Source organism: Chironomus tepperi, unplaced genomic scaffold (assembly GCF_022539635.2).
Source record: "Chironomus tepperi strain 1889 unplaced genomic scaffold, CSIRO-AGI_Ctep_v1 contig_123, whole genome shotgun sequence".
Classification (NCBI taxonomy): domain Eukaryota; kingdom Metazoa; phylum Arthropoda; class Insecta; order Diptera; family Chironomidae; genus Chironomus; species Chironomus tepperi.
Window position 1 is genome coordinate 1,040,416 of NW_027226245.1, and position 16,740 is coordinate 1,057,155.

At 29.6% G+C, this 16,740-nt stretch overlaps 2 protein-coding genes across 2 annotated transcripts; one reads left to right on the forward strand and one right to left on the reverse strand.

Annotated features, from left to right (window-relative positions):
• Nucleotides 1-9,746: 9,746 nt before the first annotated feature.
• Nucleotides 9,747-10,154, reverse strand: LOC139087448 (collagen alpha-1(I) chain-like). Its single transcript, XM_070636253.1, has one exon. The coding sequence runs from the start codon at nt 10,152-10,154 to the stop codon at nt 9,747-9,749; it is 408 nt and encodes a 135-aa protein (XP_070492354.1).
• Nucleotides 10,155-13,856: 3,702 nt separating this feature from the next.
• On the forward strand, nt 13,857-14,924 carry LOC139087449 (chymotrypsin-2-like). The gene is made up of 5 exons (XM_070636254.1): nt 13,857-13,911; nt 13,981-14,260; nt 14,315-14,414; nt 14,481-14,732; nt 14,806-14,924. Exons 1-5 carry the CDS (start codon nt 13,857-13,859, stop codon nt 14,863-14,865), a joined length of 747 nt encoding a protein of 248 aa, XP_070492355.1. The 3' UTR covers nt 14,866-14,924.
• The last annotated feature ends 1,816 nt before the right edge of the window (nt 14,925-16,740 follow it).

Here is a 16,740-nt window from a genome sequence, read left to right on the forward strand (position 1 = left end):
TACGTTCTTCTTACAATCGATGTTTATGATGATGATGATGATGAAAAAATTTCCTATTTAATCAAATATTTAAAAAAAAAATTATGAAAAAAATATTATGTTACATTATCAAATTTAATCAAATATATGGAATTAGTTTATAGAATCCATTTATGATAATGATGATAAATGAAGAAATTATTCTGAATATAATTAATCTCTATTTGTATGTGAGACACACACACATTTTTATATGAATAATTAATGTTTAATGAGTTTTCACATGCTTCATTTCGCTTATGTGATGCGGATGATTTGGACTTTTGATTCTTTAATTTGAAAAAAAAAAAATATTTGAGGTATAATATTGTTTTTGGTCATCGAGATATTCATGAAATTGGAGAGAGTCGGATTAAAAATGTACCCAATTCTTGCAGGTAACATGCGCACTCTCAAGAGCAGGGCAATTTGACTCAAAGTCCACTCAAATTTCATATGAAGTCAAATGGACTTTTTTATGCAAATTCCAAGTCGACTTCGAGTACTTGCTGAGAGTAACGCATTAAAGTATGCTCAACTGGTTAGTGTGAGCACTCTAATTCTCACTCTAATAGCACTCAAAATTGATTTAGGAAAAATCAAACAATCAACTAGCAATTTACGCTTCAAATATTCCAAGAAATAATAAAAATCCTAATTTCATGATTTTTCTACAATTTTTCATTCAATATTCTCTTAATTCATCCAATAAACCTCTACAAAAAGGTAATAAAAACTTCCGTATCCCTTCAATAATTTCTGAGATTTTTTTTAAATTTTTCTGCCTAAGGAGTTCAATAAATTTTATCACAAAAAAAAACTAATTATCCTTTATAATGAATAAAATATGGGAAAGTTACGTAAACTACGTAAAATATAAATAAACGAAATGCCACAGAAAAGCTCCTTACATCATGAACTAGTTGATGATTAAAGTATTCAACTTTCCTACATTCCACAAGTTCTTTTGCATCAACTGAAAATTCTTCTCCTTCATATACTTTATAACAAGTTGGAAAAATTCTTTCATTATTACTTTTTAATCGTCTAACTGAAGGTCTTTAAACTGATTAATTGCCTGTAAGCTACTTGAGAATTGTAATATGCAGTAACAACTATGAATGAGAAAAGAAGCTTGTAAAAAGGTTTAATGTGTATCATACACGATGTGATGATGATGGAAAAATTGTAAAGAATTTTTAAAATTGAGATGAGGATTTTTATTGATTTCTTGAAGTTACCCCACGGGTTGATGGGAATATAGAAGGTATAAAAAGCTAGTATGGTACAATTGAGGATTTTTGGTAACGGATAGGTTCAAAATATTATGGGACGGTTTTAAATTTAAGGCATACTGTCTCGACCTAGATGCTATCTTGGTCCAACGCTGCGCAATCGTCACAAAGTAGACGAAGGAACAGTTCGCAAGGTAATAGTGTGACTCGAACCCGAGTTTGTGTTGAACACACAAGCCCTAATAACCAGCACCTTACAAACTGAGCTGCCAAAGAACTTCAACTTCTTATCCGAGCATAGCTTGAGTTACCTTCCGTCATCTTCGACATCCTCAATTCAAACTTAAATCATTCACCAATTCAAGTTCAAAAGATCCTAACAAAACAAAAAAACATTTTTCCATCATGGGAAAATTTCAAACTGTCAAATGATGAATGAAAATTCAAATTTAATCTCAAAACCAACAAAAACATTTTTTTCTACGTGACACAAAATGCCAACCCATAAATAAAAATTTATTCAATTTTCATTGAAATATTAAATGACATAACATATACCCACTGGATGTAGGAGGTATGAAATATTGAATGAATTTTTAATTTTGTGTCCTTTTTCGGAAGTTTGAGTTTGTTGATGAGGAAGTAAAAGTTAAAGTTTTCAAAAGGTCAAGACTTGAATATTTTTCAATGAAGTTTATATTAAAGAAAATATTGAAAAGATCTAGTTTGAAAGTTTAATGACTCTTAATGGATTCGGAATAGATTCATGGGAATAGTTCATAGTAATGAATTATTGATTGAAGGAAGTGACCTCAGAGAGTAAGGAACTGTTGAGCAAAAGTGGTTTTTGCTAGAATCCATAGAATGGGATTGGATCCATGATTTGATTCACTAAACTGATTTTTTAGTTTTTTAATGAACATCATGTCACAATCTCTAGCAGCTCTCCGGTAGCCTAGTAAGTAAGAGCACTTGAAATTTAAATAGGATGTGGATTCAAGCCTTACTCGAGCTATGATGTGGAGAAGTGTAATTCTATCTGTAAAAGCTTTGTTTAAACTGGAAGAAACCAAATCTTCCAGTTTTAAATACAAAGCAAATTGGCGCAACATCGCAATTCGTATCCACAGGGTCATCTGCGGACTCTCCAACAAAAGCAATCCGACATACTCTACCATGAATATAATCAGTTAATTATAATAAGAATCAATAGTTTTTTCGAAATATAAATTAAGGAATTATTTTGTCCAATCAATCTTAATGCTCTCATTTCCCTTGCGGCTAATTTAATAATAACAACATATTATATAGCATGTCATCACAAGATCAACATCGAACAATAAAAGTATATATATTGCTGTGTAGACCTCTCACATAATCTCACACAAAGAAAAAAAAGTAAGAATTTTTCTGTTTTTTGAATTAGAGTAGAACATTTTTCCAAGCTTAACAAATTCTTAAAAAGCACAAAATTGATTTTTAAAAAATAAAATTTAATTTCATCCTTTAAATCACATAGATAAGTATAATGTAAATAATTTTAGAGTCTAGCTGAAAACCAAACACACACACACGAGAAATTAATTAAAGTTTTTTCAATATGCTTAACATTTTTTCATTTTTCTCCTTTTTATAAATGCTGAATAGTTGAAAATAAAAATACTTTGTGTAAAGCTCATAACAAACCAAGGACGAGGAAGAAATGTCATTTTTCATAAAAAAATACGCTTAAATCTCTCTTATCTTCTCTTTCTCTAATTATAAATAAATGAACAAAAAAAAGTATATTTCTCTTTAGACTTTATTGAACCACCACACATTCATAGAAAAAACAAAGATTGTATTAGATTTTAGGGGGTTTGTAGGGGATGGGGTGTGTGGGATTTGCGTGAATTTAAGGGGTATTGTGATGGTCATTTTGGAGTTTTTTGAAGAATTTGGCAGCATTTTTTGAAGATTTGCCAAAGTTCGAAGTCGATTCGGATTTTGTATTTAAAAACCTACTCAAGTTGACTAGACTTCTTACAAAATTCAAGTCGATTACGAGTTCTGGACCACTTCAGACCATGAACTTGTCCACACTACTCTCAATAACATTAATTGCAGTTCATGAATCATCATTAGCTTCAAAAAAATTCAAAAAAATCCTTAAATGACCACAACATGTCCCCCCAATAATCTCCAAATCACCCCACTACCCCCCACCCTCAATAAACCCTTACTACACCCTTGTCTCCCCTATCTGCACTGTCCATTGCACAACACATACATTTTTCTCACTGGAATGACAAACAAAAAAATCTATTTAAAAAAAGAATAAAAAATGCAAAGAAATTTTTTTAATAAAAAAAGTCAAATAAAAAAAAATTATTCACAATTTGGTTTCGGTTTTATATAAATAATATCGTTTTTGATTTCGACAATGATTGGATTTTATGGATGGCATCAGCAAAACACACTAAAAAAAAAAATGTGAAAATTGAAGAAAAAAATGATAAATTAATTTTTTTTAACTAAAATACTCAAAAAATATAATTGATGAGGCTTGTGAACTGAATGTGGTTTCAATAGTGATGAATATTAAATTTGACATTTTGATTAATTTCAAAATTTTATTTATTTATTTACGATTGGAAAGTCAACAGGTTTTTGGGATGCACATTTTTTTTGGTAAAGGTTTGAGGCGGGGTTTTATGTGGAAATATTTAACCAATTTTATGAGGTTTTTTTGAGTTGAAAATGAAATTTTTATATTTTATTGTTGGAAATGGAAATTGATAAATTGCTCAATTCTGTAGTTTTATGATATTGATGTCAATTTATAACATAGTTATTGATACTATTGGTAAATTGTTGATTCGATCACTAGTTGCCAACTAGTTGCTGAAATTGATTTTGAAGCAGTTGGTGATTGAATAAGGATTTTGAGACTTTGTATCATCCTTAACATGCAAATGAGCATGATCTTAAAAGTGAATATACTCAGAGTATGTTCTTTATCTGTTACGGCACTTAATAACACTTTAGAATTTTAGAGTGTTGAAATTGAGGTCATTTAAGACTATATTAATGGGATACATTGGATTTTTGACCCAAAATGACTCTTAAAGAGCAATTTAATTGATTTTTATGCAGCTTTATTGTTTAATCTCCAAAATCTGACACAAAATCTATTGTGCAAAATTAATAATCCTTAAAAATTCTCAATTTAGAGTCAAGAAATTGAAAATTTCAATTTATCAAATTTAAATGATGCATTTCCTTTGAAGATACTACAAAAATTTGAATTTTAAAAATTGTTTATTTTATAAAAACGATTTTTCAATTCATGGAGGGGGTCTGTGTCTTCATAGCCCCCCTCAAGTCAAGCTACTGTCTCCTGTTTCATGTTCAAACCTTTATCAACTTTACCATAACGTTGCCATCATTAGGACTTTGAACTTGTTTTAAAATAACCTGATCTTATTGACCTCTCTTTCCATCCTGAAGTCCACAACTGCGTGATGGACTATAAATAAAATATGAAATTCTCAATTAATTGAAACCACTTCATCATATCATTCCAAAAAAAAAAAATTAAAAAATTCTGCATTTTGTTGTTAAAAATTAAAAACAAAAAATCAAAAAATCCATTCAAAAAACAAAAAGCTCACTCACATATGCAAAAAAATGAAGTTTTAAGTATTTTAGGAGATGAAAGAAAGTTAAGATTGTAACAGAATGATGAAAAAAATAGGTGAAAAAAAAATAAAAATAAAAAAATTGCTAATCGAGATGGAACATTGAACGAACGAGATTATATAAAATTCCTGCCAAATGTGATAACAAAAAATATTTAAAAAAACACTAAAAAAATTTTTAGTAATTTATTGATAATAAAAAAAGTGAAAAAATTTATAATAATGAAAAAAAAATATTTATATTAAAAAATGTGTAAAATATAAATGAAAAATTGAAGATGAGAATCAAAATGAAAAAAAACCACAACATTTAAAATATTTGATATTTTAAACCAAAAAAGAGAAAAAAAGTGAACATAAATCGCATTTTATAAATCGTAAATGAAAAAAATTTAAATAAATTTGTAAAAATAAATTGACAAAAAAATTGCAAATGAGGTGAAATATTTGAGGTTGTGAGGTTAGTGATGGGTGCTGATGGGGTAAATTTTAGAAATAACTAAAATTTTACAAATTTTAAAAATTTAAAAAGTCTTTTAAATTTTTATAAAAAATTTAGATTTTCAAAAAATTTGAATCTTTAAAATTTCTAAGAATTTTTTTAAATTTTTAATAATTTTTAAAAATTAAAAATTTTCTACATTTTCCCCATCAGCACCCCTAAAACCCCCCAAAACAACCTCAAATCCCCCCAAAAAAAATCAACATACACACATACACACACAACTGAAATGGGCCAAATTTTATAAAAAGTTGTATTTTAACAAAAAATGAAACTGATGAAAAAAAATATTAAATAAAAAAAATTATATATTTAGCATATAAATGTTGAATAATTGAAATCATCAAGAGCCGATTTCGTGATGAAAACGATTTCTTCCATTAATTAGTTCTTTGTGCTAATAAATTAAAAAAAAGTAATACACATACACACACATATGCAGAGTAATAAACAATAAATTTTAAATGAATGAGGAATAATAGTTTAAAATGAAGGAAGGGTGGTGTTTGGTGGTGGGGTTAATGGGGGGTCTAGGTTTGGGGGTGATTGGAAAATAAAGTTGAGAATTTAAAATTATTTAGATGAATTTTTGAATTTTTAAAAAAATTAAATTTTAAATTTGTTGAAATTTAAATTTTTTAAAATTTTGAAAATTCAAATTTTAAAATTTTGAAAATTCAAATTTTAAATTTTTGAAAATTCAAATTTTAACTTTTTTAAGTTCAAAATTTAAGATTTAATTTTAAAAATTTAAAAAAATCAAAAAATAAAATTCTTTAAATTTTTTTAAAATTCTCAATCTAATTTCCAAGGCACCCAAAACTTCAGACCCCCCCTTACCCCACCCCAAAAACAAATCATTATATAATTAATTGAAAAAAATCTCATAAATCAGATTGAGAACAGCGTAGGATGATGACAATTATTTCTCATAAATTTTTCAACATAATAGCAATTCTCAGTTTAATGTGCAACGCTAAAGATCAGTATTTACTTTTTTTTGAGTCATGAAAATAATTAAAAAATTTTGTCGCAATAAAATGAGAAACATTTTTGCTCAAGAAAATTAGATGAAAATTTTACCAAAAAAAAGAACAATGGTTTTGTGGTTAAATTCGATGATTTATATTGTATATGTGTTGTATTGATAGAGTTGAAAGTGGATGAGGTTTAGCAAGGATTTATCTATATTTTGGATGGATTTGAAGGTTATGTTTGATGAGATTTTGAGGTTAGAATCGATTTTTAGATCCTTTAACTCAATAACATTACATTCCTTAAATCAAACGCAAGATTCCATCTAAAAATACCACAACAAATGCCATTCCTCGAAAAAATTCAGCATAGCTTAGCAAAAAATACAAGATTAACATCGCAAGCCTCGATGACAATATTTCAAATATTTCCAAAATATTTCCTAATCGAGAGATTACTCAAACACGTTTTTCGATATCATTATTGTGTATTTTGAGATATTACTCAAGATATACATGTACAACAACATGATGTATACCAAATGAGCACGCACAAAGGAATGAGGAGTAATTTTTCTTGTAATATTCATAGTTTGCGATTGTTTGTAGCTTGTGATGTTGTAGATGATTAGGAATATTTTCCGCCTATTTCGAGTAATCGAAGTTTGGAGGTTGTAGTTTAAAAAGAATGAATCTTGATCAAATAAAGCATGTGCTTTTGAAGAATTTTTGATGAATAAATAAGCCTGAGAGGAACAGGCTGCGGATCAGATACAATTTAAAGTTAAGATAAACAACAAATCTTCAAAATTTCACCAAATAATCTTCGACCTTATCCAAAATATAGAAGAAAACCTTATAAAATATTTAAAAATTGAGGGGAATTTCTACATGAATAAGAATTTTTTCGATTAAAGCTCGAAGCCGACTAGAATTCTGTATGGATATTTTATCGACTAGAGTCGCTATATCTCTATGAAAAATCCAAGTCGTGCTCTGAAAACTCCAACTTTTTCAATTAAAAATTGAAAGCTTGATCAATAAAAAAACTTACTCATGCCAAAATTTCCCCAATAAATTATCCACTAAACGACAGCCAACACCATTGTTTTAAAAGAAATTAATTAAAGAAAATTATAAGGCGATAAATTATAAAATTCAGCATACGTTAATGAAATATTTAAGGATATAAAATAAATAATAATTTTCACTGTCTTTCATTTAAATTCTCTTCCATTTTTGGCTTTAAATTACTTAAATTAAATTAAGAAATCAAATGATGTGTATTAGCCTATTTATAATCCATGAAAAAAATGAAATTTTCACGTAAAATGATTATTATTGATTATATATTACATTATTAATGAGAGAAGAACAAGCAAAAAAAAAAAGTAATAAAAAATATTCACAAGTATGTATGTTTTTTGTGTTTTATCAAAATTTCAATAAAAACTTAATAATTTCCATAAAAATTCCAACATAAGTTCTTTCCATTCCTTTACTTATTTCTGGCATTTTTGATAAGAAATTTTGTCACGCTATTTATTCATTACAGAAATTTTTCTTTTTTTGTGTGCTTTTTCCGTTTTGCCGCTTTTCATTCAGCCATTCAGCTCCACATGTTCAAATTTTTTCGTCTTTCTCATAGAAATGAACTTTCCTGTTGAACTTCCTTCACCCTCCATTCCCATCCAATTTTTACAGGTAGGCATAAATGTATTTTATTTAAATAAGAGGTAAATCGAGTATGAAATGGAATGAAATATGAGGCATTTTAACGAGTTTGCTGGTGGAATTTAAGCATATAGGCGTACATAAATTTTTGTGAAATATTTCTTGAGGGGTTTCTTTTTTGTTGCGAATTATAGAAAATAGCAACAGAAGAAATTAATCGATTAAATAGTAATTATGGGGTTATTTACTTATGAGTGCTTATTGTATTTGATGTTGAAATGTACTTTATCATGAGTTAAACCAGTGGTAAGAAAACTAGATTACAGAAGACAAGGCTAACCTAGATCAGCTAACAGGAGGCCATACTAACCTAGATTAGTAAGCAGAAGATCACTCTAGACTAAATTTACTATCAAAAGTCCAAATCAATCTTTGATCAGCTATTAGTAGTCAAAACTAGGATATACCAGATTTTGAAATCCTAAATCTAGCTTAAATCGGCTAACAGAAGACAATCTTAACCTAGATCAGTTATTAGAATACCCAATCATGCAAAGATCACCTAACAGATGACAAGCCAAACCTAGATTAGCTATCAGAAGACCAAACAACCCAAAAGCAGCTATCAAAGAATAAAACTAGCTTAGATCAGTAAACAGAAGATCACATAAGCTAGATCAGTTATAAAAAGCTCAAATCTAGCTTAGGTCGGCGACCAGAAAACCACAATAATCAAGATCAGCTATAAAAAGGCCGAAATGAGTTTAGATCAGCTACAAGAAAACTTTCCTAACATAGATTAGCAATCAGAAGACCACAGTAAATTAGATCGGGTATCAAAAGCCTAAACCTAGCTTACATTAGCAAATATAATACAAACCTAACCTAAATTAGCTCTGAAAAAGTATACGAAGACTTTATCTAGTTTAGATCAGCTTACAGGTGCTTCGACATACTTTGTGTATCATGACGGATGATCACGTATAAAATCTAATTTTCTCTGTATAAAATTTAATTTTTTTGAAGAAACAACGACTAGTTCCCTTAATCTTCTTTATTGACTTATGCATTTTCCGAAAAACTCAATTTTTCCATTAAAAACTACAAAAAATTGAAATTCAACCCACGAGTATACAATTTACACAAGAAATTACTAAGCCATTACAAATTACCATTTAAATTTGTTGGAATGTTGAAACTAATTTATTTATGTCTGTCTAAAAGTGACTGAAATTGGAGCCAAAATAAACATGTGCTTTCAAATAATTGATAACGAAAGGTTAAAAACTTATTTTACTTCCATTTTCAGTCATCATATATCATAACTGTTTGTATATTTATCAAATTGTTGCTCTTGGCATCCATACAAAAACTTTCAATTCTATTGGCTTCCTTTTCAGTCATGAACATGGAAAAATATATTCTATAAATTTCCATATTTTTATGTCATGATTTACGTTTTATGACTGAGTAAGTCATTCTTTTTATTGACTTTGAAATGTTCTTCTTGGCATTTTATGTCAATTTAACTTCAATTTCTTCTTGATCTGTTTGGAACAAACAATTTTGTATTCAACCCGGGTGAGACAGTCTTAGAATGGAGATCTTGTGGATTTAAGGACTTTGAGGATCCTATTAAGAGCTATTGAGACCGAGATTTTGATTAATTCTCTTGTAGTTCCTGTCCCTGTCTCATTCTCTGTCGAGGTCTTTGTCTCGGTCCCGGTCTTGACCCCGGTTTCAGCTTCGATCTAGCTCTCAGTTCTGGTTTTAATATCGATGTCGATCCCTTTCTGGATCTCGGTCCCTGTCTGGATCTCGGTCCCTGTCTGGATCTCGGTCCCTGTCTGGATTTCGGTCCCTGTCTGGATTTCGGTCCCTGAATTGATCTCGGTCCCTGAATTGATCTCGGTCCCTGAATTGATCTCGGTCCCTGAATTGATCTCGGTCCCTGTCTGGATCTCGATCTCAGTACCTGACTCAATCTCAGTCCCTGTCTCTGTATTGGTCCATGTGCCGGTCTCGGTCCCTGTCTCGGTCTTGATCTCGGTTTCAGCATCAATAATGACATACCTCAAAACCTCAGATTAATGTACTTTCCGGGCAAGTTACCCACAATTCACATTTCATCTACTTACACCTTATGAGCATTCAATTCTCAACATGTACTCATAAAGATAAATTTCAATGACATTAACGATGGTAAATTGGTTTTGAAAAAAAATCAATAAACTTTTTTGCTCAATGAGTACAGCAATAAAAGGCGGAAGTGCTTGTGAATTTTAATGACATTACTGCAACATTAAAAATGAAAAAAAAAAATGTATGAAGAATAAGAAGAGTTGAGAAGGGATTCCATTACAGACATATTTATAAATAAATAGTCAGAATGAGCTGTGCGGCAGGTACAATTTCCTTTCTTGCAAATTCATAAAATGCTATTAAAAGTTTCTAATTTCATTTCCTTAATTTTCTTTATATTGGATTGACATGCTTATGGATGGAAGAAATGGAGAAGAAGAAGTGGGAAAATGTTTAGGAAAATTGCTGTGGATTCTTGGTAATTTAGGAACTTTTGTTAAGTTTTTATAGCTTTATAAAAATAGTTTGAACTTTTTCGAAGCAAATTTAAGCTTTTTGAAGAACACTTCGAAAACAATTTAGGCTTTTGTTGAAGAAAGTTCGAATTTTTTTGAGCTTTTGAGCTTTTTTGAGCAGTTTAAGCTTTTTTAAAACTTTTTTGAACTCAATGAACTCAACTTAAGTTTCTTGAAAACTACATGAGCTTTGTAAAAATAAATTTGAGCTTTTTGAAAACAATTTGAACTTTTTGAAAATAAATTTAGACTCTTCAGATTTAATTTGAACTTTTTAAAATAAATTCGATTTTTTTGGAATTAAATTGAGCTTTTTGAAATCAAGTTTAGCTTTTTGAATGAAAATTTGAAATTTTGGAAAAATAATTTGAGATTTTTGAATCATTTTCAGTTTTTTGAAAACCATCTCGAGCTTTTTGAGAACAATTCTAGCTTTTTGAAAATAAATTTGAGTTTTTTCGATTCAATTTGAGTTATTTGAATGAAATTTGATCATAGCAATCTTCAAAATATTTTCAAAACCAACAATAATTTTCGAGTGTCACTAAGAATTTCATAAATTAACATTCCTACCAGTGCCAGCACCACTCAAAATTCAAAAAGATCTCAATTTCAACTAAGTTACAAGCACGTCTCCATTTCCGTCATCTAAAGTTTTCATCCACGAAATCGCCTTGTCACTTTCCAAAATTCAATGTGTCAGAATGTAGGAGAGTGAGACAACATGCGGCCATCTACAGAACTACACAAGCAAAAAAGACAATTCAGGTGATGAGAACGTAAGGCTTTCTTTCTTACTAATTTAATTACTAAACAAATTCACATCGGAAAGTCTTTTTTTGTCTATTTTATGTTCGTTGACCGGATAGGATAGGTATAGAAAGAGTATTTTGTGCATGTTATGGAAATCGATAGCAAACAGACTAAAATTAAATTAAAGTTTCTGTTCTTCATTATGTTCTTAATCTAATTTGTGCAGATCATTACTTGTAGGATTTCTTTTTTTTATTGACATTTTCTTTTTCGATTTACTTTTTCCTTTTGCCTTCCTGTTTCTTCTTGTTCTTCCACACAAATGAATGGGAAATTTTTTTGTTGTTTACCTTTTTTGTCGTGTTTGTAGCTTCTTATTCCTCTTTATGACTTTAATGTCTTCTGAAGATACACACAAAATAATGAACATGAGGAATTTTTGACATGATTTTTTTTTGCAATGAAGAGTAGAATGTAATTTTTTTGTTTCTACAACATAATTAAGAGATAATGTGAGTTTGTCATGGAAGTGAAATGCAGGAAGGATGATATTTATACACTCAATTTGATCAAAGAAATTAGTTTTGAATAGAACTAAAAACATAAACACGTGGGTAGGCTTTAAAACAATCAATTGATGTTTTTTACTGCTTTTTAATGATTTAAAAGGTTTAAATTAACGCCAACAATCATTTGCCATCTTGTACTTTCTATATTTTCTCAAAAATTTATTAAATTAAGTCTAATAAGAGTAAAATTGATGATTTTTTGTTAAATATGGAAAATTTTAAGTAAGTACTTTAGCTTTGACGTACGTTTTTTAACTTTTACGTACGTATTTTACCCTTCATCGTACGTATTTCAAACTCTATGTTCGTATTTCAACAGTTAATATACGTAATTGTTGACAATTCTGTCTATAATCAACTAAAACATTTGATAGGCTCTTTAATATTCATAAAACAGCTGAAACAAGTAAATACCAAAAGAGACTTGCAGCCAGTCTGCAGTTCACAATTTCAAAAATAAACACAACACCCTGAATAACATAAATTCCCCCCTTATCAAATTCAGCATATCCAAAAAAAAATATTCTCAATACTCCCTCAGATCATTACGATTATTCATGACTGTCAATAATAAAATTGTATTAGTTACAATCGAGTAGTTATCTTTTATTGACACATTTATTATAACTGATATTAAATTCATAAGTTTTTCGTTTCTCCCCCCAATTCAGACTTATCGTCACGTCTTTATGGCATTACCTTCACATTCTATATTATTCCGTTAATGTTTCGACAACATAAGGTGCCTTTGGAACTTAATCGAATTGGGGACAGGGTTGGAATTTGGAGGTTTTTTTGGGGTTTGGGTACAGTTTAAAGTCAACCATTTAGGACAGTGCCGTGACACATAGACGGCCCATCACTGCTTAACTGAGGGTATGGACTAGCTGTTATGTGAATTCCTAAGATTCTTCGTCAGATTATTAAGCTTAAATTGGTAATTTTGGATGAAAATCCAAATTTTCCTCTTAATTCCCGCCTTCATCCCCACCTCAGTACCCTCCCTTACATTACCAATGACATAATAAATGAACAAACTTCTTCCTTTAATGCTCCAAAAAAACGTAATATTCAATTTGTCCTCAGATGCCATTTTCCATCAGTTTGCCTACCAAAATAAAACTTTGTGTCTTCAAATGACATAAAAATTTCCAACAACAACAGAATAAAAGTATCATCTGTCTTGATTTATCATCTTTTAGTTTCATTTGTCATTTCTTTTCTGTATGAATGGAAATATCCAAATGTGAGATTTATTGACTTCAAATCAAAGAATGAAGTAGAAGAAATGAAAAGTAGGAAGTAAAAGTGTACATTGAGGACCAAATGAATCGTGTTATGAATGAATACAATGATAATGATGTACATTTCTAGCTCCATTTTCTATCACATTAGCAGATTCTTGATAAGTTTTTGTTATTCTTCTTCGTTGTGGATTTCTTATATAAATGATGAGATAATGAATGGAACAATGAGCAAAAATGGGCATCTTATTATGGTAAATTATGATTTTTTGGATGTCGAACAAACCAAGAAAAAAAAGTCTTAAGCCGGAAGTTTTCTGTGATTCCGAATTTTACTTACCCGTAATTTTATCAAATCAATAACCTAAATATAATATAATAAGTTAGATTAAATTTCAAATTAAGAATATTGATAACGTAAAATTCACTTTTTTTATCAAGAAAGTCATGCAATTTTTTTTTGTTATTTCACAATACGAGCTGTTGATGCAATCAATTAAATTTAATATTGATTAATTACCTAGAATTAAATTTTATGATAAGATTACTAATCTAAATTATATAAAAATGCAAGTAAATTTCGTTTTTTCACTTAATTTAATTTTAAAAAATGAAACAATTGCTTCTTATAGTCATATTTGCTGTAGGGCTTGCTAGTTGTCGTCGTAAGTCTTTATTCTGAGACTACCTTCAAATTTACTACGTTTTAAATTTTTAAAACCCCATTTTAAAAGCCAACAGCTCATCAAGAATTATTGGAGGACGTATTGCTGTACCCGGAGAGCTTCCAAATCAAGCCTCATTACAATTTTGGGGTACAACATTCCATTTTGCTGGTGGAAGTTTAATCAACGCCAGATGGGTTGTGACAACAGCTCATGGAGTTTTTGGACTTGCTGGAAATTCTGTCAATATCATTCTTGGAATTACTAACCTTAACTCTCCATTTGTTAATAGAAGAAGTAGTGAAATTCGTATTCATCCACTTTATGATAAGCCAACGTTATTGAATGAGTAAGTCGTTTATGAATTTTAAAAAGTTCTGTAAATCATAAAAGTTTATTGTAGTATTGCGACAATTCGAAGCAGTGTAGCAATTATATTTGACAATTTTATATCTCCAATCACACTGTCTCCTACTTTTCTTGAACTGGGTACTTTGACACAAGTAAGAATGTTGAATTTTCTATTCAATAAAACGACCGAAATTCAACAATTTATTCTTATTCTTTAGATATCTGGTTGGGGTGCAACAATGCAAAATAAAACAGCTGAAGCAACTCAACTTCAAGTAGCTTCAGTTATTACACAATCCTGCATTAATTCTGAATTTATGACTTTCACTTTACAACATGTTTGTGCTGGAATTAATGATTCAGCTATTGGAATTTGTACAAATGATGTTGGCGGTCCAATGGTTTTAAATAACATGTTAGTTGGAATTCCATTTTTCCATGATCCACGTGCATGTGCAACTTGGCAACCCGTAAGTAATTTTTCAGATTTTAAGGTTCAAAAAATCAGCTATACTGGTTTTCTAATTTAAAAAAATGATATAGGATGGATATTTAAGAGTATCATCATATCGTACCTGGATAATGGGCAATACACCACTTTAATTTAATATTATTGAATATTATGAATAAATAAATTTACCTTAAAATTAACAAAAAATCCCAAAACTTTAATAAAAAAATATATCGTTCCATTTCGTCCAGTCATAACGAACACAATAACATAATTATTTATAAAAATATCCCCAAAAAAACGAAAGAACACAAAATTAGGGTTGTGATGAACAAACATAACAATAACAGAATAGATAGCGTGTGCTGGAAAAATGATGAATCGAAATAAAGAATGGAATAACCATGAATAGTAAATAGGTAACCTATATTTTATTGCGTTACATGAATAGATTGCTAAATAATTACTCATTTTCCTTTATTTCATAAATAAAATAAACATATATTTAGTAGTGATAAATATATAGGAACAGGAAAAGGCTATAGACGGAAGACAAATGATATTTTTACTTTCATTGTTAATGCCATGCATCCTTACATCCATCATACATGTCTTTTGTTAGTCATAACAATTGGATTTGACATTTTGGGAGTGATTTAGCAGTGATGTATAGGGGCTTATTGGGTGTATGGGCCAGTGGTGGACAATATATTTGCCGCAGAACACTACTGAAATGACCTGAACCGTATATCTTGTCCGGTTTTGGTCGAGGCTTACAACCAAGTTGTCGCGGATATAAAGTATTAGTGTCAACATTAGTCTACACTTTTGTGACACTTTATATGTAATTTTTGACTGAAAGCTTGCATCAAATGGTCTGATAATCCTGATATTTGATCCTGGAATGCTCATAGGGTAGATAATATTGACTTAAGTTCGAGTAAGTCTAGCTTTATATCGAATATCACCGAATCTGGTCGCAGAGCTTACATAAGCTCACCTATGGTCAGACTATCCGTCACTTCTAAGTCATTTGACTTCCTTATTGGAAGTTATTAATGAATAACCCAATTGTCACCATTCTATCATATCCAAACAACCCCCAATAACTCCAAAAAACTGTATAATTTAGTTTATTTTATGACAAGGCACTTGTTTGATTAAAACTTATTTTTTTTACGGGATTTGTGCCTAGACATATCAATATCCACATTTGCCACACTTCAAATACATAAATATTTACGACAGTGTCTATATATGTACATATATATTGGATATAAAGTTTATATAAGCAATACCTTTTTTTGTTGCTGTTGGAGGGGAGTAAAATATTGAAAATGAATAATTAATTGATATTGAATTTTGGTTCGATTTTTTTTTGTTGGTGTTCCTCAATTTTCAATTCCGTTCAACAATTTTTTTTGTGTTTGTTTTAAGCGGAAGGAAAAGTTTTTTTATTTATGAATATTGTTGTGAAATCTGGTGGTTTTTATATTTTGATGGGAGTTTTTGAACTGGGAATCAAGCTGGAATATGGATGTTATTAAAAAAAATTGTGTTTGTTTTTATGCATGCTTCAGTTTTTTTGCTAGGTTTTATATTGAAAAAAATTTGAACAATATTCGACGAATTGCAAACAAATAACAGTTATGCTGAAATGATTTTAAAAACTTTTTCTATGATTTTTTTCCATATTTTTGCATTATGAATATTGAAGCTTTAGTAGATTTTTATGAATATCAATCCCCATGTCGGCTTTATGTATATTAACTTACTCTCTTGACAATGGGGCCCGTGAGTCATTTACCGCAGTCAGAGTTCGTTGAAACTACTAACACTGACTCATATTGGATCACATTGCTTTACACAGTTATTCCATTTGTTCCTCTCGATCTCTTACCATCCAAAAAGTCAGATGTTGTCAATTTCAATACCATTGGACCTATAGTCAACTGAAATGACTCTGGGATGTTTTAATTTCATGGTTTGCTTCTTGAACGTTGCCCAATCTTTCATATGTGTCCCCA

Excerpts from the sequence above, each read along its gene's own strand:
- LOC139087448 (XM_070636253.1), bottom strand. The coding sequence starts at position 10,154 with ATGTCATTATTGATGCTGAAACCGAGATCAAGACCGAGACAGGGACCG.
- LOC139087449 (XM_070636254.1), top strand. The coding sequence starts at position 13,857 with ATGAAACAATTGCTTCTTATAGTCATATTTGCTGTAGGGCTTGCTAGT. Across the intron at positions 13,912-13,980 it reads AGGGCTTGCTAGTTGTCGTC|CCAACAGCTCATCAAGAATT; the intron begins GTAAGTCTTTAT and ends CCATTTTAAAAG. Across the intron at positions 14,733-14,805 it reads CATGTGCAACTTGGCAACCC|GATGGATATTTAAGAGTATC; the intron begins GTAAGTAATTTT and ends AAAATGATATAG.